Source organism: Aureobasidium melanogenum (genome assembly GCF_000721775.1).
Source record: "Aureobasidium melanogenum CBS 110374 unplaced genomic scaffold scaffold_6, whole genome shotgun sequence".
In the NCBI taxonomy this organism is placed as follows: domain Eukaryota; kingdom Fungi; phylum Ascomycota; class Dothideomycetes; order Dothideales; family Saccotheciaceae; genus Aureobasidium; species Aureobasidium melanogenum.
The window spans coordinates 1-25295 of NW_024470058.1; the positions used below are offsets into that span (position 1 = coordinate 1).

General features: G+C 49.0%; 10 protein-coding genes across 10 annotated transcripts; all 10 read right to left on the reverse strand.

The window, feature by feature from the left end:
- Positions 1–708: 708 nt before the first annotated feature.
- Positions 709–2416, reverse strand: M437DRAFT_31563 (MFS general substrate transporter; the record flags this gene model as incomplete). Its single annotated transcript, XM_041019208.1, has 5 exons — positions 709–1076; positions 1132–1188; positions 1249–1371; positions 1425–1777; positions 1899–2416. Coding segments are annotated over 5 exons (1419 nt in total), but the record flags the coding sequence as incomplete, so codon positions are not given.
- Positions 2417–3758: 1342 nt separating this feature from the next.
- Positions 3759–5677, reverse strand: M437DRAFT_64608 (subtilisin-like protein; the record flags this gene model as incomplete). Its single annotated transcript, XM_041024448.1, has 3 exons — positions 3759–4103; positions 4187–5341; positions 5399–5677. The coding sequence occupies 3 exons, from the start codon at positions 5675–5677 to the stop codon at positions 3759–3761; spliced, it is 1779 nt and encodes a 592-aa protein (XP_040881066.1).
- An 889-nt stretch (positions 5678–6566) lies between these two features.
- Positions 6567–7139, reverse strand: M437DRAFT_44545 (uncharacterized protein; the record flags this gene model as incomplete). Its single annotated transcript, XM_041020919.1, has 1 exon — positions 6567–7139. One exon carries the CDS (start codon positions 7137–7139, stop codon positions 6567–6569), a length of 573 nt encoding a protein of 190 aa, XP_040881067.1.
- A 555-nt stretch (positions 7140–7694) lies between these two features.
- On the reverse strand, positions 7695–8321 carry M437DRAFT_64610 (uncharacterized protein; the record flags this gene model as incomplete). The annotated part of the gene is made up of 1 exon (XM_041024449.1): positions 7695–8321. The coding sequence occupies one exon, from the start codon at positions 8319–8321 to the stop codon at positions 7695–7697; it is 627 nt and encodes a 208-aa protein (XP_040881068.1).
- A 384-nt stretch (positions 8322–8705) lies between these two features.
- Positions 8706–10057, reverse strand: M437DRAFT_82992 (alkaline serine protease; the record flags this gene model as incomplete). Its single annotated transcript, XM_041027855.1, has 3 exons — positions 8706–9296; positions 9346–9693; positions 9749–10057. 3 exons carry the CDS (start codon positions 10055–10057, stop codon positions 8706–8708), a joined length of 1248 nt encoding a protein of 415 aa, XP_040881069.1.
- A 1649-nt stretch (positions 10058–11706) lies between these two features.
- M437DRAFT_82993 (uncharacterized protein) lies at positions 11707–12105 on the reverse strand (the record flags this gene model as incomplete). Its single annotated transcript, XM_041027856.1, has 1 exon — positions 11707–12105. One exon carries the CDS (start codon positions 12103–12105, stop codon positions 11707–11709), a length of 399 nt encoding a protein of 132 aa, XP_040881070.1.
- A 272-nt stretch (positions 12106–12377) lies between these two features.
- On the reverse strand, positions 12378–13580 carry M437DRAFT_44893 (uncharacterized protein; the record flags this gene model as incomplete). Its single annotated transcript, XM_041020989.1, has 1 exon — positions 12378–13580. One exon carries the CDS (start codon positions 13578–13580, stop codon positions 12378–12380), a length of 1203 nt encoding a protein of 400 aa, XP_040881071.1.
- Positions 13581–13901: 321 nt separating this feature from the next.
- Positions 13902–16196, reverse strand: M437DRAFT_45203 (Lipoxygenase; the record flags this gene model as incomplete). Its single annotated transcript, XM_041021041.1, has 4 exons — positions 13902–14087; positions 14443–14838; positions 14902–14939; positions 14996–16196. The coding sequence occupies 4 exons, from the start codon at positions 16194–16196 to the stop codon at positions 13902–13904; spliced, it is 1821 nt and encodes a 606-aa protein (XP_040881072.1).
- A 4825-nt stretch (positions 16197–21021) lies between these two features.
- On the reverse strand, positions 21022–21975 carry M437DRAFT_44706 (purine and uridine phosphorylase; the record flags this gene model as incomplete). The annotated part of the gene is made up of 1 exon (XM_041020950.1): positions 21022–21975. One exon carries the CDS (start codon positions 21973–21975, stop codon positions 21022–21024), a length of 954 nt encoding a protein of 317 aa, XP_040881073.1.
- Positions 21976–23044: 1069 nt separating this feature from the next.
- On the reverse strand, positions 23045–25027 carry M437DRAFT_44554 (uncharacterized protein; the record flags this gene model as incomplete). Its single annotated transcript, XM_041020921.1, has 1 exon — positions 23045–25027. The coding sequence occupies one exon, from the start codon at positions 25025–25027 to the stop codon at positions 23045–23047; it is 1983 nt and encodes a 660-aa protein (XP_040881074.1).
- Between the last annotated feature and the right edge of the window lie 268 nt (positions 25028–25295).

Here is a 25295-nt window from a genome sequence, read left to right on the forward strand (position 1 = left end):
TAGGCCAGGCTTTCAAACCATTTATCCTTAGCCAAGGAGGCCTACTGGGAAAGGAGACCTCGCAGACCTATAAGGAGCTGCAACAGTCCTTCTCTCCTAGTATAGCTGAATGGCTAGACAAGTACATCTCTACTTTACTTGTCCGACTCCGAGCCCGGAACTGGATGGGATACGGGATTAACTAACACTACACGATCTAAAGAAGGTAGACCACCTGTTTCCTTACCGCACCTAGGTTTCTAAGTTTAGGAGCATAATATAGCTTATATAGTATTGTATCGAAGTTCTGCAAACCCTAACCCTAAAACCCTAAACCTCTCATCACTGGCGATCAATGTGCCAAGTGGTCTCGACTTGACCATCTCAGAAGCCACTTTCGACATTGGGGTATGCTAATCATAGAAAAGCATGACCTTATAATTTGTGTATATGAACCTCAGAAGAGACCAAGCTGAAATTCAATTCTTGAAGAAGGAAAAGGTCAACGAAAATTGTGCTTTGCCAGACGGTAGTGACATGGTAGCACTACTGCCGCCATAATGCAGATGTGGCAGACTTTATCGCGTGGGTAACTAGATTAGGACAAGTGGCATGGAATTACTTCGTCTCAGTCCTCTCAATCCGCTCCTCACGAACGACATTCTTGTCCATACTATCCCTTCCCTCCTCGATATCCTTTGCCTGCATCATGTCGATCTGTACCGGAACTTCGAAACTCCTTCCTCTCTTTTCAGGTCCAAGAGCTGTCGTGACTGCGATACCTGCGGCGATGATCGCAGTAGCGATACCCATGACAGGTCCGTAAGCTTCAACTCTTTTGCCATTGGGTCCCTTAACAAAGTTCGACTCCGCGATGGCGTTGACGATCTGAGCAGAAGGTGAGGAGATCATGTTGCCCAGCTGGTACGTTATACCAGGGAAGGACGATCGGAAAGCGGGAGGTGCAAGCTCATTGAGATGGATCGGGATCACGCCCCAGGCGCCTTGGACAAAGAATTGCATCATGAAACCTGAGGCTGAGAGTGGACCTTCGCCCCTAGGAAGGATCCATGCTGGGATGAGGCACATACTGACCACTAATACATATGCATGTCAGTAAGAGGTTGTGTTCAGCATTTCTAGTTCGCTTACAGGCAGCCACGATGATGGCGCGACGGCGGCCTACAAACTGAGAAAGGTAACCAATGACTGGCAGGATACCGTCAGTACAGGTGGCAGAGGCAATGACGATTTGATCCAAATACGTACTTGTCCCACCGACACAGGCACCAGTCTTCATCAAGATTGAAGCACGACTGGCACCATCATTCTTAAGACCCTTCTGGGTAAGCATGAAAGTGGTGTAGCTGTCCTGGGAAGTATGGCTGTAGTCTGCGAAAATGTCAGTACCACATATGGAATAACGAAGTCTGGCAATTACTTACAGTTGAACCAAGTCATCAAAATGATACAGTAGATACACATCTTCCACTGCTGAGCAAGCATGAGCTTAGTTTCTTGCCAGAAAGCACCAGGAGCACGTTTGTTGCCGTTCTTCCTGGACTCAAGGAACTGTTTAGACTCAGGGAAGCAGCATCGAATAAGACCAACACCGATGGAGAGGCCCGCTGCAATCCAGAAGACTGTCTTCCATGTCTCGACTGCACCACCAACGCCGAGATTTGCGCAGGCGGCAAAGACATAGCCCATGGAGTATCCTTGTTGTAAGATACCAGACATCAGACCGCGAGCATCTGTTGGACAGTTCTCAAGAGCCATAGCGACAGCGTTACCGTACCTGCGATCTGATCAGTCTGGACCAAGCATAGGAAGAGTTCGTCTTTGATTATTTTGATTCCCCCACCAAAATTGTATGAGGACATCGAACCGACCAAAAACTAGACTGGGGAGATACTCACACTCCACCCATGAAGAGACCAAACAGACTGCGAACAGCCAAGAACTGCTGGAAAGTTGTGGAGTAGATGGTGGCGATCTGCAAAAGACCAAGGATAATCATGTTGGCGACCATAGGCCATTTGCGACCCCACTTGTCACCTGCGAAGCCGAACATAGCAGCCCCGACAGATCGCAAGAGTAGGGTAAGAGTGATGGCTTCAGAGATATCGGTCTTGGTGACCTTGTAGTACTTTGCAAGTTTGACTGTCTGAATAGACAGAGCATGGAAATCGAAAGCATCAGCAGTCCAAGCCGCAAGACCAACGATGAAGAAGACCCAATTCATGGCAGTGAGCTGCGCCATCAGGCTGAAAGGGTTGACAAGCTTTGGAGGTCTTTGCCATTCGGTCGTGGTCTCTCCACTCTCGTTATAGACGACTACTCTCTGCTTCCACTTGAACAGATCGGACCATGATTGTTTGGCTGTAGGCCAGATTCCTTGAGCGATTGGGTCGGCAGGCTCATTGATGGTCGACATGACAGGCTGAGTTGGACGGTTGAGAAGAGAAGTAACACAAGACAGAAACAGAATTGAAAGATCAAGACTCACACCGTCTGATCGTACGGCAAGCTTACTTACTTATAACCAGCCATCCGGATCCTTGCTCGTCAGTTATGAAAAGGTCCAATCCTCCCGCACCTCCATTCCATATGGCCAAGAGAGCTCCCATGACCGACATCGACCAAAGAGGTAATTCTTGTTGACACGACCCCGCAACTTTTGTTCAATTGTTGGTATGGGTTGTCGTGCCATGGCCCCGCCAAGTAACAGTTGTCTTGGCCTGGAGAGGGATCGTGGAGAGCCTCTTGCCCCATGGGGATATTGCCATAGATCTATAGACAACTTTTCGCGTGTCTGAGAGCGGTAAACAACGGCTGGTAGTCATTGCAGCATTCTTCTCTTTCCGGACGAGGAATCTCGGTAGGAGTGCTGGAGTTGGAGACCACAGCCTCGTTGCCAATAACTTGGCGTGGGTGATGGCTTTCTGGCAACGGCTTCCTTGACAATCTTGTGTGCTGACAGAGAACGACAAGATCGAGTGACGCCTTTGCTTGTCTCACGCGATGGCCCTTGTTCTCATGCTTGTTCAGGCTTATGAGTCGCCTCTACGCCCAGATTCCTATGTGGATGCCAATTGTCATAGCTTCGTCGTGAAAATTTGTCGCCAGGCAGTGTCGGTGTGTTGGGCTGTATCACACTCTAGCTAATATGCAACATTGACTTCCAGATCGAAAACATCTGAACAACCCTTTCGTAATCCAACAATGGGTCGAAAATTTAGGTTCCGAACTCTCTGCGGTGAGAAGGCCGAATAGATTAACAAGAAAAAGAATCGGGAAGCAGGTGATACATCCCAAGCCAAGGATTGTGGCGTATCATGTCTTGTCCAAGCCAAGTTCATTGAAGCCAGAAGTCGATGATATTTTTGTTTGAGGATGCCGATACTTGTAACATGGGAACTCATGCTGATTCCATCACAGTCTCGGTCTCTCGTCCCTCGTAACATTCTTTTCTCTCTTCATCTGTGAGGTATTCGCTCATAATACGTCAAATATATCCATCCGGGCACTATAAAACTCTCAATTCGGTTGTGTTATTTCAGGTGTGTGATTACCTGATAGACGCCAAAACCCTGCAACGTCGGCTATCTCGTGCTAGGTGCTTTGACCGGACAAGAAATTGAGCGAAAGGCTATAGGCACATAGAGAGGTATGGCAGCACAGTAGCAGAAAATTGTATGTACCTATACTTCTATTGGAATACTCCACTATATGTCACAACAATAAATTCGTAACCAACCCTGAGCTTGCTGATGAACTTAGTCTAGCACACAGTTACCCACAGTATTGCAGATGTAGTCATCCGGGCATCCCACATATAGACATCCATGGCCATCACCGACCGGAGTGATGATCTTTGGTCTGTCATCGCTGGTGGGACTTGCTGTTGCGGTCGGCTCACTTGTGTCAATGTCGCTTCCATCTCCGGTCGAGTCAAAGTTATTGTCGTCAACTTCAGCCTCAGTGGTCGCTGCAGCTGGTATATCAGAGAAAGATTGTGTGATTGTAGGTTCTGCTATTGGAGTCGGTTGAGGGTCTTCTGTTGGTTGCGGATTCAGAGTAAAATCTCCAGTGGCTGTGACAACTTCGAAAGGATTGTAATCCTGATTACAGACGTCAGCAATCGCTGTACGAAATGGTACATTGAGAATATATATGGAGGTATGAAAAGTCAATGGCGACTTACTGTCTGATATGTGTTGTCGACACCCTCACCGACGCCATTATAGGGATCCTCAGCCGGTTTACCAGGATAGTTGATACCGCTAGTGACCATGTTGTTCTCAGACCCACCAAGGTCAGCTCCATTCTTCCAGTCAGTAAGAATACCTCTAAGGAGGTTGGCATCCAGGCGAGACCTGATCAAGTTGGGATTATCAAGACCTTCGTGTCCTAAATTCTCCCAACCCATGAAGGTGGCAAGGACTCCAGCGACAAGGGGAGCAGCAAAGCTTGTGCCAGTCTTGAAGATAGCTCCTCCTCCTGGAGCCAGTGTTCTGATGTCCGTGCCGGGAGCAAGCACAGACACATTCTTCCCCATATTCGAGTACTTATCTTGTTCGTACTTTCGTGATATTGCTCCGACACAAATAGAGTTAAATTTGCAGGGCCAAATGTTGTCAGCACTTACACCTGCCTCACGGGCATTTCCTGCAGCTGTGACGACAGGAACGCCAGCCATATAGAATCTATCCAGTGTATTCCTGACAGCATCACCACGCCCTTTATCCTTTCCTAAAGACAGGTTGACGACAGATCCTCTGAAGCCGGGTGGCGGATTGGCGACGTTGGCTAGATGTTCATCCAAGATACCTTCCAAGGCTTTCTCCAAGTCTCCAGGCAATGTCTGCGGAGGTCTCTTGCTGAAGGTGAAGAAGGCCTTGACATTGATGATGTTCGCCCCTTGGGCAGAGCCGAAGAACCTTCCGGCGGCGCAGCCGGCGACAGCAGTCCCATGACCGTGGAAATCTTTGAAGCAGTCCCCATCGGCCTCAACATAACATTGGTGGAAGTTTCTGGCTCGTCCCTGGAAAAGAACATGGTCAATGTCCACACCACTGTCGACGATATAGATGTTCACGCCTTGTCCACCTCCAACGGTGTTGTTGTACTTGATTTGAGTTGCAGGTCCCTGGTCGGGCATGTTGTCCAGTTTTCCGCTTGCAGTCAAAGCTTGTAGGTGCCATGGAGATTGCTCGTATACATCTGGAAACCACGGTTGCAAATCTCTTTTCACAATATCCGAGTTTGCACGGGCAGACGCAGGGGGCGGTTCAATCAATTCCCAAGGCTCGTATTCCTCAACGGATTCGACCGCAGGATCTCTGCGAATCTTGTCGATCTGGTAATTGATATACTCATTAGCGCAGAATAGTTGGTAATTCGTGCTTTTACTCACCCAGTCTTTCGTAATATTGGCGGCGTAATAGGAATCGGCGTACTTGAACCATCTGAACGCCGTCGAATTATCGGCTTCTAAGTCTCGTCCGATCACCTTGAAGTGGTCATGGTAATCTTTATCCCGAAAGAGCGTGACCATGTAGGTATCCGGTCGTGTTTCGTTGGATTCGCCTCTGTAGAGAGGTGCTAGGTTGTCCCCGCTCCTCCGAGTGCTGGGTATTACTGAGGCTTCAGATATGTAAACGATTCCTATCAAAAGCTCGCGAATGTACTTCATGCTGTACTGGGTATTCTTCTGCTATGGTGTCTGTTAGTTTCTATCACAATGGGGATTCTCCCTTTTATGTTTAAGACGAGTCGTACTACGCGTTTCGATCTCCTTGTCTATATCTATCCCAAAGGGTCCTGTTCCGCTTCCGACTTGATTCCTTGTTGGTGCCGGTCCAAGACCCCATGCTGGCGCCTAGTTGGAGGCACTCAACTTGAGGTGAACCAACATTGGCGATTCATGCTAGTCGGTGCATACGCGATTGGGGAAAAATGGTGTGGGCGCCTATTTCCAATCGTATGGTGCCAAATGTCTCACCAGGTTTGTGCCACATAGGACTGTTGGTTTCGCTAACTGTCCCGTATTGATCCTCCAATGAAATCTTTGCGACCTACAATGCGTACATTCAATCCAACATAATTTGACAGGTGTTGACAGGTACGAAACGAGTGAAGCCCTCTCAACTATGGCAGCAGCAAAACAGAGCCGCTAGAATCCTATTTCCCAACTGACATTCACCTTGGCAATGAGGAAGGTTGCGAACATTCAGTCGCGACGAGACTCTCTGCGTGCGTATGACTAAAGCCTGGTTTTCGCCGACCGTTTTGATTCCCACTTCTGCCCGATGGCTTCGATATCGTTCACATGATTATTGAAGAGATGTCTACGACGGCTTCACAATGTTCAATGTCCATTCGTTGAATACAAGCACCTGATCATGGTGAATTGAGATGAACTGCCATGTCGACGGAGATGTCTCCCCAGTGAAGCTGCTTGCTGCCATCCGATATACAATTGCTTCGATCAAGAGCCGTGATGACTGTCCGATCATCTTACGTACACCCGAAGTCGAGCACGGTGCTCATGGATTGTCATGAGAGTTTAAAGGCTGGTTGAGTCAAAGTTCCTCCCGCTCTTCGAATGCTGAAGCGCCTGAGCTATCACTTCCTGGCATCTTGCCACAAATCCACATCTCATCCTCTGAAAGGACCTCTTTCTTGCATACATCAAACGGGTCCGCATCATAACATCGGTTCTTCTCCTCTTCAGAGAGCGCTGGATCCTGACAACGATCAACCTCGACCATCTCAAACCAAGATCCCTCTTCGATACTCTCCACACCCGGATCCTGACGAAGCAGGTAAAGCGAGTCTGTCGAGACATTACTGGCGAGATAGAATTGCTCGTTGAGCCACTCTAATTGCCATTCCTCGACAGGGTCGATGCGGAGGGTCTCAGAAATGTAAATGAGGTGAGATGATGGTTTATATCCTTTGCGTAACATGACTGTGTATTGGCCATCTACCGTGCCACATGTTGAGCTGTTCGGTGGGCAAGATTCGTACACTGGAGCGAGGTACGTAATTTTGTCGCTAGAGGTGACTGTCGCCGATGATGCGGTTGTAAGAGCAGTAGTGGATAGAACCAGGGCAGCAATGGCGACAATAATGAGTCTGTACCACAGTTGCATGTTGACTTGCGAAGTGAAATGAGGGGAAGAGATTTTGGTGGTAGATATCTTGTGAAGTTCGACTCCAGATGAAGCCAGGCAGACACGAACGCCACGAAACGTGTCTTGTAGCAGACGAGTCAGCGCTGCAAGCTCATGAGTCACACGGAGTTGAATCGAGCGCAGCTTTCAGAGGCTGAGTCTAGTGTTTCATTGATGGTTGCGCTGGGTGAGGCCAGGCGCCTAATAGCGCGTTGTCCCGTCCAAACAGGCGCTTGATGCATATGATGTTGGTGTTGGTCGGAAGGATTGCCGAAACCAACAAAACGAAAGCTGTTTTTGGCGGATGACGCATCTTAAGCGCTAAAGATCATGATGCTAGCGATGTATCAGGCTTGGCATCATGATGCTCTCAAAATAGAAGTCGTGCTGCAAGCAAGAATATGAAGACTTGAATGCTCATCGACAAAAGTGCACCGTAAAGGGCATTCTGCCTTGTGATAAGGCAGCGTGACAGGGGACCCGATTCAAAATCACTTCCCGTTGTTATAATTCGTCAAATCTCTCATAGCCTTGTTAATCCAGCAGTTCTCTGCTCTCGAAACAGTACCGCCTCTCTTCTTCTGTCAAGTCCCAGTTTCCTATCTCACAAAAAAGCAACATGTTCCTTCTCAAACACTCTTTCTTTTCTTCCTCTGTCAACCAAGATTTTTCACATTGTGGAACATCGATTTCTTCGTAGCAAAGCCTTTTTCTCTCTTCAGACAACCCAGGAATTCTGCACTCTAGGTCCCATCCATCATCCACCTCGAACCAATAACTCTGTTCCACTTCGTAAACGCCAGGATCTTTTCTGATTGCTTCAAGTTCGTCTTTGGTGACATTTTTGACGGTGTAGGACGCTGATTTGGGGTCGTCGTCCCAATTTGCCTGCCAATTTACGGTTGGATCGCGTTGAAGTGTACGTTCAAGAAAGGCAAGATGAGTAGAGATTCTGTAGAATCCGTGCAGTGCGACCATGTATGAGCCTTCTTTGATACCGCATTTGGGATTGTCGTCCTGGCAGTCGTTGTATAGTGGTGCGAGGTATTCATTGTTGTTTTCAGAGGTCGCGGTGGAAGTGTCCGTTGCTGCGAAGGCAATGGTGCTGGCAAGTGCTAGCAACGCGACGCCGATATAGTTGAGCTTGCAATAGAGTTGCATGGTGTGACGCTGGTTGGTTCTTCAAGTGAGTGGAATCGAAAAAATATATATGAAAAGGAACTCGCGAGAGTTGCTGTTGATCGGCTTGATGACTTGAGAAAACTGTGTCGTGTTTCAAAGTATGTGGTTGCCTGAACGCCGAGTCCTGTCTGGCGTCCCGCGCAGCCGCGCTTGGGGAACGATCTACTCAAACAAGGAACCAATGATGGCGAAAAGAAAACAGAAGAAACATTAGTGGATGGCAGAATGTCAGTATCACGAGAACGTAAATGTGATTTGGAGATCATACATAACGGACATTTTATTTGCTTTTTGATCTTCTGGTAAAGAGAAAACAAGAGTCTTTGTCTTTTCACGCATCTTCCCTCATACATGTGTGATATCTTAACGGCCGCTGTTGTTGTAAATGATCCGGTTAGGACTGCCACTACGCAGATCAGTGCCCTGACCAGTAGTAGCCAGAGCGATAATTCTGTTAGTAGTAGCGGCAGGAGAAGAAAGACCAGACTCGAGACCCTTGAGGTAAAGAGCGAGACCAACAACGTGTGGGCAAGCCATGGAAGTACCAGAGATGGTGTTGGTGGCCGAGTTGGAGCCGATCCAAGCGGAGAGGACGTTGAGACCAGGAGCAAAGATATCAACAGTGCTGCCGAAGTTGGAGAAGTAGGCGCGAGCGTTGTTGCTACCGATGGCGCCGACGGTGAGGGCGGAAGAGGCAGAAGCGGGAGAAGTGCGAGAAGCATCGATAGCCTCGACGAATTCGCCGGTATAGGGATCACTTACACCATTACCAGCGGCGACGACAGAGAGAACACCCTGCTGGGTAGCGGCGTTGACGAGAGAGTTGAAGGCAGTGGAGACGGAGTCTTCGGAACCGAGAGACATGTTGATGACAGACTTGCCGGCGCGACCCTTGTTGATAATGTCGTTAGCAGCCCATTCGAAGCCTTTCATGATTGTAGAAGTAGAGCTTGACTATTGAGTTGTTAGCGTATATTCAACAGCCAATCGCAAGGTTACGTACTCCAGAAGCACCAAAGACCTTGACGGAGATGAGGTTGGCTTTCTTGGCAACACCATAGGTAGAACCGCCAATGGTGCCAGCAACGTGAGTACCGTGACCAGCATCGTCGATGTGAGAGCCACCAACAAAGTTCTGACCGAGAGAAGCACGACCACCAAACTCTCTGTGGTTGATGTTGATGCCAGAGTCAATGACATAGCCATAAGTGCCAGCACCAGCGGAGGTGTCGTAGTAGTATGTGTTGGCAGCATAGTTGCGCTGCGAGATGCGACCGAGGCCCCATGTGCTGCCAGTCTGTGAGGTAATGGCAGTCATGTAAATAGGAAGATCCTCCTCAACGACAGCCACCTGGAATCGAGGTTAGAACATTGATAATTCAGTTCTGCATCTGAGATGGACCCACCTCATCGCTAGCCTTGAGTTGAGCAATGGTCTCCTCATCGAACGAACCAGCATAGGCGTTGAAGTCTGCAACCTTGAAGACCTTCAAGTCCTCCTCAACAGTGCCGTTTTCCTCACGGCGGTATATACCACGACGATGAAGGTCGCCGGCCCAGTTGATGTGCTGAATGCCAACTTCAGGATCAATGCCGGGTTTGAGAGTGATGATGTACTTGGTGGTAGCAGGAGCGGCGGTAGCATCTTGCGGAACAGGAGCGGCCATTGCCAGACTGGCAATAGCGCTGAGAACGGCAACACTCTTCTTCCACATCTTAAAGGACTGAATGTCGGAGGTGTAAAGTGGCTGGAGGTCGGCAGTCGAGGGTTGAAGATGTGATGATTGCCTTGAGAGCTGGCCGGGAGGTCCTCTTTATACCGTATTCATCTCTCCAGCAGCAAATAGCTTTTATCTCGTTACTAAGCGCCCATGCGGCCATCTTGCCACTGTCGATTGTGTGTCGATATACGATGCCCTCGGTTGTTGGTCCATCTGGCATCAACAGTGCTATACAAAAGAAGAAGGTGGCAAGTCTACAAGGTTCGTTCATGCAATGTCACCTTCTCTATCAAGATGCATTTAACGAGAAGCTCTATCAAAAGCCAATAGAGCAAGGCCGTCCGACATGCGAGGTAACCTTGAGAGAGTCTTTTGATTCCCCAGTCATCTCTTAAAAGTCTTGACATTCAATGGCGTCAAACCTTCAAGATATGGATAGCCAGGGGCATATAATTGATAAGTCAGTACTAACCTTTTTGAGAAGCTCAATAGGCATGTATTCAGGATGCTGCGGTCTGGCAGATTGCGAGCTCGGTCAATATCACACTGCCAAGCTAAACCAAGAACATTGGCATTATTTGACGCCGCGCGGGGTTCGTGATATGGTATTTCGTCTTTTCTTGGCACTCTTAGCAAGTGTCCAAGCTTGCAGTAGAATGCTGCAAGTTTGACTCGTCGCCGTGATTTGACAGAACATGCCGAGGTGAACTTGACTGGGGAAAGGAGATACGGGTCGGCCCTCGCCTACCAGTAGAACTCATGTCTTCAGTCAACTTCGCCGAAGTCAGGTATCCTCATGGTCAACATGCTGTTGTGACGATCCCAAGATTTATCGCAGATCTTCCCTTAGGAGCTAAAAAAACATGGTCTTCCATTCAGCTGTAGCGCTCTAACCCGTCGATAGAATGGGAATGGCTCAAGCATAGTCGTTTTCTGCCAAGTCGTATACTGGCGATTACATAACCTTCGTTAGTCTCGACTGGAGAATAGCATATCCACCTTGATAAGAAGTGCGAGCAAATACCACGCAGCACGCGATACTAGGCGTTGAGAGCGTGCTGATCCCGTGCGGTGTTAGCGCGGCCAAGTCGCTTGCTGGCTACTTGGATCGTATGCACCACTCGCAAACAGGATGAAGCATGTGGAAACCGTGTGGTCTCATGGATGATCGGTTCCTCACAGATCCCAGGAGCAACACACATGATTGACAAGGGCTGCGAAGTGTTGCGACCAGGGACATGACCCAAAATGGGTTTGACGGTGTAGAGCCTGAACACTGAAGATATTCCTTGGTTGGGAAACTCAACAAGATTCTGAGATGGCCGTCGTTGGCGTGATTCGCTGGGTCCTGGACATGGCAAGTCGGTGGGTAGTCATCGCCAATGGCATTGAAGATATTGAAGATATGGCATGCTGGGCGCAGAGCTGAAACTGTTATTGTCACAGGACTATCATGCCCGACCTTGTAACCAGAGTGTCCTCAGACATTGACATGTAATGCTCCAGCGTCGTGTCGTTGCATGAACACACGCGACAGGACCAGGCTCGAAACAAATGACAAGACATGTTTCCCGACAGGCCAAAAGTCGTGGTTCTGGGTTTCCTACTCGAGTGTTGTCTCATTCCACCACAGCATCCTTCCTTCAAATGGCCTTTGACATCACGATAAGCGCGATTAATCCGAGACCAAGTCCACCATAAGCCCCCGACAGTGTCGCCATGGACCAGCAGACTGCCCAGGCAAACGAGGGCGCCGTAGGTAGTGGTTCATCAGGAAGGACGTAAGCCAAACTGAGTGCACAGTGTACGATGATCATCATGAAAGCGACGAATTGCGCTGTAAATCCCTGGTCTGGGGTCAACGCGCCCCAGTAGTTGGATGACCCAAGCCGAATGAGCAGGCGCGCGGACACAATGAGAAGACCGCAAGTAATGAAGAGGGCCGAGCTGCCAGTGAACACAGCTTTGAAGGTTTGGAAAATGCTGTCGATGAGAGTCTCTGGTCCATAGTTGGTGATGATTTGAGTTGCCATTCTTGCCATTTTGATCTGGGTAGGTTGTCATGAAGGTTGCAACACGAAAATTCAAGGTTGAGAAGCTAAATTTGTTCATCTCCAATTGCCAAGTCTCGTTCTTGGTCATCGGCATTGAACGAGTTGATCTCGAATCGTTTGTCCTCGCATGAACTACGTTAACATGCCGACTATGACGCTCTGGTTCTGAATATCCAAGTACTGCATAGGACAAAGCTGGAGCTGTTCATGAGTTATGTTCAATTTATGGCAAAAGTTTGTGGTTGAGAGTATGACCCTGCTCAAGCACCAAGGTCAGACATAGCTTCGATAGCAGTCTCCTTCCAACCCATGACACTTCCTCTAGCCTGATTTCTAGGGCAAACCTCTACAATTGCCCTCAAGAAGTTCGCAGCAGTCTGCATACTTTCTTGTTCTTTCGACGTAAACTTTGCATCATCGATCAAACACCCAAGTCCTCTTTCTTTCACTCTCTTCTCATACCGTTCCATTAACGCTGTCTTCTCGGCCAAAGATGTGTCATTCTCTTGAGCATTCCAGAGAAAAGCACGGCTAGGGTTCCATCGCGTGAACGGGACTACGCCGGCAAACTCCCAATCTATGATTGCGGTTATATGGGCGGTGACCGGGTCGACGAGGATGTTCGCAAAGTGTAGATCTTTGTGCGCGAGGCGCAGAGAAATGTCGTTGAGCTTTGATTGCATTGGCTCAGCTGAGATGATAGCGAGGAAGCGATCGAGCTGTGGGAGAATGTCACGCATGAACTCCAGAGATGGATGCGTTTCAATTGCATGCTTGTACTTGAGCAGATGCGCGGAGATGTATGCCACGTAGGATTTGAAAGGTCCGGAGATGTTCAGAGATTCAAAAGTCTCATGAGCCGGCCACAGAGCTAGAATGTCTGGCTCGAACCAGAATGTCTCTTCAAGTACCGGTCCTGGGATGATGTGGCCTTTGTTGTCAGTGAAGAGCCCACCAACGTGAGACCATGTATGTTTGTGCAATTCGGCATTGACATCAATCAATTGATCCAGTATATGGTTCATCTGTATCGAGGTGAAAGTATTGTAAACGTCCGCTAAGCTCTGTCCAGGCTCGCGAGTCATCAAGATGAACTCATGACCAAGCGGGTTATCTGTGGAAGAATCGTACGCCACAACCCGCGGAACTGGTATTGTGGTATGCTTGTCTAGCCACGACAATACAGAAGCTTCATTCTCCGTTTTGATCCTCGAGATGTGATTGCCGGATATGCGTAAGATTAATTCCGTGGTTGAGAAAGGACAAGCTTGATGACATTCTTTTGACGCCAACCATGATCTGAGACTAGATGCCGTGTAACTGATCACGAAAATGATGTGGAATGCTGCGGTAACTTCGAGTTTACGTATCGCTTGCGGTGACGGCGAAGATAAGGTGTCAAGCAGAGAGCGCACATGGTCTTCTGTGAGAGAGTGAGGGAGATGTTCTTTTGGAGAGCCCATATCAGCTTGTCCAAGAATAAATGCTATCAGTACTATACAACTGAAACTTCTCCGAAGTTGTTTGAAAATGAAGGTGGTGCATGTATACCCCAGGCTAACCTCGTATCGCGATAAGGAAATTGCAACGTGTTCTTGTCGATCACATCTTCCTACATGTTGTGCACTTTGTTGTTGACGCTCTAGGCGAGTGAAGACTGTCTCACGATGGACAAAATCGCGAGTAACATCACTTATTTTCGAAATTACTAAACTAGAGCTTTCATTATCCTAGCACTCACACGACTTGCGAACCAAGCGCATTTTAGCACGTATGGTCGTTCCTCAAACTGTGACACCAAATGGTGCGACATTAGGGTCAAGAGCCTTCCAGACGAAGGGCATACCTTGACTCAAACCGTTTGAATCGAAAGTTCTGGCCTTGACCTTGTCGCTGAAGGAGTTCATAGAGATCATGAAAGTTGCAGCCGCATTCCTAGTGTTTGCATTCATTTGTTTAAGCATATTGGGCTCGTCGAACATGTGGCTCACTAAGTCACAAAAAAGTCAGCATACAAGAAATGGTGGATCTAGAGATGGTCAACTTACGCGTTCGGTTAGTGCCTGCGAAGTAATTGCGAGCGAAGAGAGAATTGATGGCAATCTGCTCTCCGGCTTGCTCGAGCGGAGGAAGGAAAGCCACGAGGTTTGTCACACCCTTCTGCGTGGGGACAGGACTGTAAAGGGACATGGCGTGGAAGGGCAGGGTAGATGAGGCAGACATGAGCTGATCGGTGTTGACAGTGTGGTGTGCAGTCGAAGAGAGATGGGCCTGTCAAAATCATCAGTCGCCGCGTCTAGGAAAGATGCAACTGAGTTCACATACCATGTGTGTCAGCACGTCAATGAGTGTGTTGGTCGTTGTGATAGCAGATGGGAAGTCCATCACCTTGGCGGGACCATTGCATTCCTTGACCCAAGCTTGAATCTCCTTGTCCGCTGCCACTACAGAGTCTGAAGAATAGTAGGAGTTGACGAAGGAGGTCATGAAGGTGTGGATAGCAGAGTAGATGACGGAAGCGTCTTCGTAGTATGGGAAATTCTTGAGCTGAGGACCAGTCGTGTCGTTGAGCAATCCACGGTTCTTGAGATCATTGAGGAAGTAACCCGACTGGAAATTACCACTACGAGTGAAATAGTAGTTGCTGCTGTAGTCTTTCGCTGATTCGTAGGTGTAGGGGAAAGCAAGGTCAACAACGCCGCCAGGTGCGAACAAGACCGACTATAACAAGTCAGAAAATTGAGACAACGACTTGAGTCAATGAAACGGTATACGGTGACTTACTTGTGCTAGAGGCTGGATCGCAAAGACTTCGAACATCACTGTAAAGACGTAATCAGCTATCGATTCTTGATAAGGCTGTGGTCGGAGCACTTACATCGGTCAAGAATGGCCTTTACGGGATGAGCATCACTCAGCGAACGGATAGCCGCCATGTACACGATCTGAACGACTTCATGTGTTCTGGCCAGGTGCTCCCACTGCGCGAACCACAAGTCACAAACATTGTACATAATCTTTGCAAGCATCCAGTCATCTGGTCTGTCGGCTGGGGTGTAGGTGAGGTTTGCACCCTGATTAGTACGAATGGCCAATGGCAGGAAGTCCCCGGAGTTTGGGTCGATGTAGAAGTAAGCATCCACGGCAGCCGAATAGCGAGGGTTGGACGTGGCGGTGAGCTCCGCTTGATCTCTGTAATCGGCATAGAACAGGCGGCCGGATGTCAAAAGCTGTTGCTGTGTCATGCCGGTGAGATTGGTGGCAATCTGATCATCGACCTGGAAGTTGAGAGTATCCTTGCTCGAGTTCAGTCTTCGGATCTGGTACGGGCTGAAAGAAAGACGCTCCATCGAGAACAGCAAGTCCTGGGTGTAGTTGGTGAGAATGCCGGGTGCAGGACCTTGAGGTAGAGTGGCTGTCCATTCTTGGTCGTACAGCAAAGTGTAGTCTTGCAATGTCTGCAAGCCGTTGTACTTGTTAACATCGGATTCAGCTTTTACAATGTCCGAGGTAGTGTCACTCATTTGTGGACCAGTCTCGGATTGGAAAGTCGCAATATCGAGTGCAACCAAGGTGTTACCAAGAGTACCGTTGGGGAAGAAAGGTCCACCTGCGACAGCTGGTCCATACCCGAAGTTCTGGCGCGTCAATGAGATCGCTTCTGCTCTGCCCACAGGGATTCCTTTTTGAGGAATGGCATACCATCCAGTATAAGTGGCAGAAGCGGCAGCCGAAGCGGTAGGTCCTGTCCTTGGATTGGTGATTTCAGCAGCACCGAAGATATTCAAAGCAGCCGAAGAAGTAGCGACTAATTTGGTTGAACTAGTTTTTGGTTTCGAGGTTGCCTTGGAAGAAGATGAAGAGGTCTTCGATACGGGCTTAGAGGAAGCCTTGGAAGAAGAGGAAGGAATCTTCGATACGCTGCGGCTGGACGAAGTAGCCTTGGAAGAAGACGAAGAGATCTTCGACACGCTGCGACTAGACGAAGTTGCTCGTTTCTGGATAATAGCAGAATGAACAGTCGCGACGCAAAGAAGTAGAACGAGCAGTGATGCCACTGAGAACCTGTGTAAGGCCATCATAATTTCTAGCGCAGGGCAACAAAAGGAATCTACAAGAAAGCTCAGAGCTTCCCAGAAGATGGCCTGCGATGTGTATATATCCATCCACGTTTAGAGATCATCTTGCACTGATGTCAACGTTGTCTCAAATTTCGATACCAACCGTTGCGCGCGGACAATCCAAGACAAGCCGACAGAATACTATTGATTTCAGGCCCACCTTCGGTGGAGTGCTCTCCATGAAAGACGTCAGCACATGGTTCCCCGAGAGTAGCAAATAGGAATTCGACCCTTTGATCAGCAGGCTCATCCTTTTGATGGTGATTCCTGCGAACGCAGATCATGGCTTACTGCTTGTTCTAGAACTGGACTGTCCAAGCACCGTTCGATATAGCAACGGCGCAAGGATTCTTCGCGTACTGGATCTAGCTTATAGATAGGACATGAATTCATATATATTCCGACCGGTGAACAGCTTGGAACACGAGACTGAACGGGAGTACATGCTTGTTAATATATTGATGTCAAGCGAAGTTGATCATGCAGACGTCTGCCAAGGGGTGGGATTTTTTCGGTGGTTGGCAAGCTCGGGAGAGGCCCGTCCCTTCGATGTATTACCGTTTCCAGAAATGTGGGGAGGGGCTAGCCCGATAAAGTAGTCTGTTTCTCTGAACAAATCCGCTGCTTAATGCCCTTTATGCTCTCACAACAGCAGAGATCCTCTTCGGATAACTGATCAATCACGAAATCGGCCATGAATGGAGATATTCCCAAGCTTTACCAAGCAACTGACAGTATTTTACGCTTGGCGCAGTTCAGCAAAGGGACAAATCATTGTGGCTTAGGCTAATTGTTCCTACCGGCAAAACCAACCAGGAAAACTGATCGCTGAACGTGTTTGTTATCACCTCCTTCTAGTCAGCCAGATGACCTATCGGCATGAGTGGATGATTCATGCACACGACTGTTGCAGTAAGTGCCAAGCATTCAACTCTTTCCGCTAGCGTAACGAGCGGCTTGCATACAGATGTGCTAAATCGGGGGATTCAACGTATGTATGATGGACAGAACTGGACCCTTTCCAGTTTTAGGCTCATAATCGACTTTTCCGAGCTACTTTCATGTTCAGTTGTCTACTGTAGTAGATGGCGTCGAAGATTGCAAGGGCTAGGCTTCTGTCGAGCGATTGAGCACGCACCACCAGATCCTAGATCAATGTACATTACTTGCACTTCCAGCAAACTCAAGGGATAACTGGAGAAGTCTTAATCTCCCTACGATAGTACTTGACGACCAAGTATCATGGAATGACCCGCCGTCTATTATTGGGCGCGACTATTCTGGGCTGACAGATTCTCGCTTTGTGGTCTTGAGGAAAGGAACCCATCTTTCCCACGCCATAGATTTCATTGGATTGAGCAAGGACCAAGTTCCCGAACATAGTCGGTCCTGGCTTGCTATGCCTCTCAGAAGTCCTCTGGAGCATAAGAGGCTGACCTGGGTCACGTATCAAGGGCCAAATGCCGGATCCGTTCTTATGGAGCTGGTCAAGCATGCCAACTAAGCTATCTTGAGTCCGGGACATGCCTTACGATTCTGTCCAGTGGCGATTGATGTGGACGATCCTGAGACCTGGTTCTTAATTTGCGAGCGCAGCTCTCCAGCTCGATAACTTGACGTAGTCTCCGCAAGTATCCCAAGTATCCAGGATTGCGTGTGGTTTCAGCCGCTGATGTTTCAGTGATCTTCAAAATGGAAGTACTCGACACGATCGGACTATTGAGTCTTGTGAGACCACCAAGCACAGCATTATGCTCCACTGCTCGTCTCGCCAAGTGATGCTTATGTGATTCCGCAGCCTCGGTGCACAAGAGCGGTCTTTGTGGTGGATTCCTGAGATCGCTTGCGATGGTACTGGCTGGAGGATTGCTCGTTGCTTCCTCTTGACTGCTCTGCTGATCTCTGATACCAACGCTTGATCGTTGGGACTTTGACGCCTGTTTCAGCTTCCACTGGGCTCCAGCCAGCAGCTGTTTCGTATATTGCAAGTCTTTGTCATCGGCATGAAAGGTCTTTTCACCATGGTCTTTCACTTCCTCAAGCAATTTCACCGCCTTGTCCAACTTCTCGCCATCTTCGAATCGCATGTAAACTCGTGCTAGCTTACGTAAGGTTGAAAAACGTCTTTTGTCATGAAGAGACAGATATGGCGCTTTGAGAACGACTTGCTCTTCAAGAATAGTGGCGGCCAAATCCGTTTCCCCAAGGTCGAGATAGATGTCTGCAAGTTGGCCCGTCATATCAGCAAGCCATATTGCAGGGACATTGTCTGCTAGAAGCTTTGCGAGCTGGGAACTGGCTTCCGTAAGATGTGGCATGGCTTCTTTAGGCTTGTTCAGTTCGATGTAAGCTTCCGCCAGCAACATCATGATCCAGACCCAACGTGGATTTGGCGAGCTTGATTTATAACAAACTTTGGCGATATGCTCGAGCAGTGTTACAGCTTTCTGGGCGCGTCCATCGATGTACAGCACACATAGCATTGCCAGAGCTTGTAATCGACGGTTTGAGTCAGGTAGATTGATTTTCGATGACTGAAAGTTGTTTTCGGCGAAAAAAATTGCTTGCTGAGTGTCACCGAGATTTTCCTGCACCAATACTAGATTCTCGAAAAGACGTTCCATCTGCAAGTCTTTCAGTATTGAGAGCTGTGAATAACTTTCGTACAACGGCTCCAGCAAAGTAAGTGCACCTTGGTAATCGCCAACTTCGCTATGAAGCTCAGCCAGTCGCACCTGCCATTCGAATGCATTGCAGCTAATTTTACCATAACGCATCTCGGTAGACTTCACCATACGATTCACCAAGTTTCGCGCCTCTTCGTGTCGTCCCAACGAAATCAGACAGTTTGATGTCCCGATCATGCAATCATGAATTGCAAGATGATGCATCTGAGGCTGAATCTCAAGTGACAAGGACAAAGTCTCAAAAATGGAGAGTGACGATTGATACCTTGAATCCTCGTAAAGATGCCACGCCAGACGGTATAGCGCCTGTACAACAGGTAAGGAAAGCGGTGTTTGACTGCCTGCTTGGCCCCGGCTGTGAAAGCAGGTATCTATGTGCGGTGCTAGCCTTGGTGTGAAGGTATACCAATACAGATCGATCGCAGATAGAGCAAGTATTGACACAGTCTGTTCCCATGCAAATGTCCGTGTGGTCTGGTCCAGTCGAATACGTGCCCATTCGTGTACGAGAGGGTGCATCGATATTCTATTGTCATCAACTCTGATGAGCGACAGATCTGCAAGCCGCGTACGGGCACTGCGAAATCTCGTGATCGTCTGTCGTTCGATAAGGTTACTCGACCGCACCTTCTCACAATGCCACATATGGAGGTGATTGATTCGCTTTGTCGTACCATCATCACACTCGTCCATATTGTCTCTACTTACACAAACATAAGATCTTGGAAGTCTTTTGTTCTCGTCGTCACTGGTGTTGGTGTGACAAGTGCGCTGCTTCGCAGAGATTTTTCGAGAGTCCGAAGCTCCTGAGAGAGAAGAGCTTAGTGGTTGCCTTTCGGATACTTCATGACATGTTGCGTTCCAACCACAAGCAGAGTACGTGCCGTCATTCGAAACTTCTGGAGTGTCAAGCTTGCTCCGACTCTTAGTGACTCGATCGTCATCCATCACCGATACAGCGGGACATTTCAGACATTGCATGCCGTTGTTCTCCCACTCTTTCTCCAGTTTATGGCATTCACCAAAAGCTCGGCTAAAGATGTCCTCTTCAACTGCTTCACGATTCAGAAATGCGAGTATGTCCAGGAGTCGCAACCCCAGTTCACACTCATAGTCTCCAGATGATGCCAGAGCCTCTGCAGAAACCTCGAACGTTGCATAGACACTTCCATAACGGGAAGCTTGTTGCTTAGGTTTGAAGTTTATCAAACGAGCCTGTTCCTTGCGAAAAGAATGGACATATTCATCCAAAGTGCAGAGTCCCTTCCTGATGTAAGCCCCAGCATGGACGAGGGCGAGTGCATGCTGTCCGAGGATGGATACCACTGCCTGCGCGGCGGGTATATGAGCTTCTTGATTACCGGGATCGTAGCCGCATGCTCGCAGGAGTAGCTGCGTGGCAGTTTCATGGCCAAGATGATCAAGATTAGCCCAGGTTCCAAGAATCTTGCACTCAGTCAAGCGGGTGGTAAGAATGATACTGCCACCGCGAGAGGGCATGTATGCAGCAAAGTCCATCATGCTATCGTCGCAATTATCCAGAATGAGGAGCCAAGATTCCTTAGTATTCGCGAGCCATCGCAGTACACCATTGCTTGTTATATCTGTAAGTGGGGGAGTCTGCATTTTGGCAATCTCCGCAAAGCCTTGTTCGACACTCTGTTCATTGTCGGCGTCTATCCAGAAGATGCCCCAGAAGCTAACTCAGTCAGCTAAGTCAGATGGCTGCATTCGTAAGAAACCAACTTGTCTTGATTTTCCATTGCAAACCTGACAGCCGCCTCACTCTTTCCAGCGCCGCCGATGCCTAGGAGTACGAAGACTGGGCGGTCGTTCTTTGCAGGTTCAATAACTAGGTGCTTTTTCATGTCGTCCAGCAAGCCCTGGCGGCCTGTGAACAGCGGGTTGGGAGCGCGTGGTACATTCCAATGTGCGTTACCTGGTGAGGACCCTTTCTGTTAGCTGAGACATGTAGACACTACGTAGGGAACCAAAGTCAATAACCAAGGATCCTTCCACGCTGCTTTGTAAAAGACCACAACACGGGGAGATCTGCATAAGATAGCTTCGAGATGTTGAGTCTATGCTGGGAAGCACTAACCGGTTCTAGGAAGTCCTGCAACGGCAGTGACAGGGACAACCGCTAAGAGCTCCTTAGCATAGGCTGCTGCTGTTGCTGCAGCGTATGCATGCCAGTCGTCGTTCTTGTGGGTGTCCGCGTAGTCAGAGATGCCGCGTATGACTAGACAGGGGAAAGCGTCCAGCCCAGCGGCTTCCATCTCGAAGCACATAATGTTGTGAGTTCTTCGAATCTTCTCAGCCATAATTGCATCTTTGATGACTTGGTCTCCCGAAGCTATAGCGCCATAATGAATTCTAGGAGTCGAATCGCTGCGAAGAAGGCGAGCACGAAGATGAGCTGTGTCGCAGCCTTCGCAAGTACGTCCGCCTTGATGAAGGTACGTAGGACAGAACAGGCTGTCAACGCTTGGATGGGGGGCATGACGCTTAACCTCCGGATTTTCTAAGATAGAAACATACTTTCCAGGCCTCCGCATATGCTTTCGTTTCAGCATTCCAGCTGCGGTCCGGAGCACATCAGGAGCTCTATTGAAAGATCCCTTAGGAGAGAATTCGCGTTCCTGTATAGCTTTACCATAATCGTATTGTATAACACCGGGGCCACCATCATCTGGTACGCCGACAATGACATCACCCAAACGTATATCTTCTTCTTGAGTCCAAACTCCACCAGCAATGCCGACCATGATTCCAAACTTCAAGTTTGGGAATGTCCGCCGCATGTTGTTAGCTACCGTTGCGGTAGACGACTTGCCGGGATTGGACAGAGGAAGCTGAGCTATAGCCACGATGTGCGATGCATCGCTTCCGCTGATCTTGATACGACCGTAGGTGTATATGTTATTATCGTTGGGAGGAAGTGGAATTGTCTGCTCGATCAACTCGTCGAGCATGATTTCGGCCAACAGAGCTTCAATTGGTAGCGCAGATATCCAGCCGATCTGGATTTGGGCCAAAGTGAGAGTCATGTCGCATCACAATATGAACTTGAGCGAGCGAGATGGTTCTTCGGTGTTTTCGCTCCGTGATCAGCCTATTGAAAGGATAGGTATGCTGCGGAAAGTCACCTTCAACTCCCTGGGGACCCAATCTTGTCGAATTTGCGCGCGACTAGAGCTTCCGCCGTACTGGATTATATAGGTATGTTCAGCAGTTATGGATCTGGGCAACGCGGAATACCCGAGTAAAAGAGGATGCGAAAGTCGAAGAATGCCCAGCGAGAGGTGAGCGTGCCGGCACTGCTCTTATCGATCTGGCCAAGGCAGAGGACATGCAGAAACCGTGGCTTGCATGATCCGCGCTTCGATGGCGCGAGCGTATCCCGTTCACGGCAATATACAGTAAGCATTTGTTACCGGTTGTGCAAATCGATCAACAAGCCCGAAATGCAATTAACTCGGCAGCCTCATCTTCGACGTTAATTTCAGCTGTTCAGACACCGAAGTCTACGGTTTGTTCAGCGCTCGAGGATGCGCTCGAGACAGACGAAACCCAACATGGCTGCGAGAGCTGGGCGGCAACAGTCACGCTGCTACTGGCTCAGCTTGACAGTTGGACAACAGGCTAGATACGGCATTCGAAGTACCCGACCATGCGCACGAGAGAAACAGATCTCCGGATACAGACTGGAAAATCATGAGCGGGATGTGCAGACTGCAGACAAACTGATGCAGGCAGCAGATCATGCGCTGTCGCGCTAGATTATCTTATGACGAGGCATCTTTCTTCCTTTGAAGTGAGTATCTCGCAAGAGAATATGTGTGAAGAACATTTGACTGTTTGCGAAGAGAGATCAAGACGATGGACGAAGCATATACGTGGAAAGAAGATTCCGTGGTTGACAGCAAGAAAGAATTAAGTTCAACAGGTGCAAGCGAGAAGGCGCGAGTGGAAAGCAACCCCAGCACGGACATCACCGAAGCTGGGCAGCAGCGGCGCCTTCCTTTCGGATATCGAGTAAACAAGACAACGACGACTTTGTACTGTTTCTATACATAAAACGCGATGGCCAAGGCCGATCATTTGATCCAATCGTCTTCATTGCAATCTCACACCCGCCTGTCTGTTCTTCTTTGCCGTTGCGCCGACAGCCTCGTTGGCACCAGTAAAGCCCAGCAGCGACTTCCTCTGCCTCTCATCCTCTTCCTGTTTCTTCTTCATACGCTTTTCGGTCTTTTGTTTACCACTGCCTTTACCGTGGAATCTATGACTGAGATGCTTGAACGCCTCCTTCTGGTTCATTTCACGACCATCTTCATCATTGTAACGAAGCTGGACATTAGGCTTGTATGAACGCTTGAAATGTTCGGCTTGTAGTTGTGCAAGATAGGCATCTCTTTGCTCATTCTGTTGACGTTGATAGTTCTCACGCTCGCGGTGGGACATGCGATCCCAACGACCAGATTTGCGGTCCTTTTCACGCTCTTCCTTTGTTTTGCGATCGTATTCGTCGACAAGAGCTTGGTTCTCGGCAAGGAATTGTTGTTGTGCGCGAACAGCTGCGTTGGCTTTGTCGGCGTCACTGTCCTGGACGAGACCTCGTTTGCGAAGCATGTTAAGGATTCCTCCAGCTCCAGTCATTGTATTCTCTTCCTCTTCGAAACCTGTAGATGTCATTGCTGGTGGAGCGACTGATTCACGTTCCTCGGCTTCGCGGCGAGCACGAGCGTCTTCTTCGTCTTCGACTGCAGCGTATGATTCTTGCATGGTTTCGTCTTCATCCATGACTCTGGCAGCAGGTGTTGAGGTTGCTCTACGGCGGCGCTCATCCGCCGAATCTGGTGATTGTGGACGTCTCAAGTTGGAGACGAACTCGGTAGTTTCATCGATGACAAGACCGGGCTCTTCATCATCTTCGGCAGTGTTCATAGGTGTTGCAGATTCTTCTTCGCGAATGCGGCGAGCCAGCTCAGCAGCATCAGTCTTCTTACGCTTCTTCAATGCTTGACGACGTTGTTCCGCCAGCTTCGCTTGTAGGTCATCGTCGTCAAAGGTCTCGAAAGTGCGTTTCTTAGCAGCACCGTTTGATGACGGTTGACCATCAACATCCATTTGGTCTCCAGAAGGTTGTTGTGTAGGTAGGGGGAAAATGTCATCATCGTCAGCGGCCTTTGTACGGGTCGTTTTGGCCTTCTTCGGCTTCTTGGGCTTGCGGATTTTGGCGGTCGAAGGATCTTGGTAATCTGAAATGGGAGTGTCGTCCTTGAGCTCGTCCAGACTAAACTTGATGCCTTTGACACCAATACGCTCTGCTTCTGCAGCTTCCCTTTTAGCAGCAACAGCAGCTTGATCGACTGCACCAGATGTGTCCAGAGTAAATGCCTTCTTCTTTTTGCCCTCAATTTCTTCATCGTAATGCGCGAGAATCGAACGGTTTCCATCATCCATGTCATTGGGGTTGTAGACAGGCTTGTTCTTCTTGCGCTCCAGCTTTTCTTGTAGTTGTTCTTTTGCGCGCAGATCCAGGTTTTCCAGCTCGTCATCCTCACTCTCATCGCCAATGACAGCATCTTTGAGTGTCAGGATTTGCTCGCCCTCGGCGTCAAACTGATCTAGCTCGTGTGCAACCTTGACACCAGCCAGATCCTTGGCCGAATACTCTGCTTGTGCCTGACGCTCGAGTTCAGCTTGCTCTTCCTCGTACTTTCTCGCCTTTTCGATCTTCTTTTGACGCTTCTTTTGTTGCAACAGCCAAGTTTTTGTGTCCATGTCTGCCTCTTCTGCATCTCCCAAACCCGTGCCTTCCAACTTTGCGTTCCGTAGTTCGAGATCGCGGGCTCTCTTGATGGCTTCCTTGCGCGCCAGACGCTCTTGTCTTGCCTTTTCCTCGTCTTGCAGCTTCTTCCAGTTGTCGCCTGCAGCTGCTTGGCGCTTTTCGAGAGTGCTCATATCGTCTGGATCTGATTCTTCGCCAGCGTCTTTTGACTTGAACTGAAGACCATCTTCGCCGGGTACGGGCAACGGCGCAAGGCCCATGGCGACTCTGATCTTGTTGGCATCTTGGATTGCGACGGCGTCCATCGTGGGCGGTGTTGAGGGTGGCAGGTGTGGGAAAGTCGAGATGCGCGGTCGCAGTCGTAGAAGCGATGTCGACAGATGCTGGTGAAGTAAATCACAGCAAGAGGGTGAGCAGGCGAGTGACGAGAGCTGCCTTGAGATCAAGACTCAAGTTCAAGAGAAGGCGCGAGTCGGAGTTTGGTCGTCGTAAAAGCCGGCGGCGTCTCCCGGCTTGGCAGTCGTCCCAGAAAAGATCTATATCAAGACGGCAAAGTTTCTCTCTTCCTCTTCT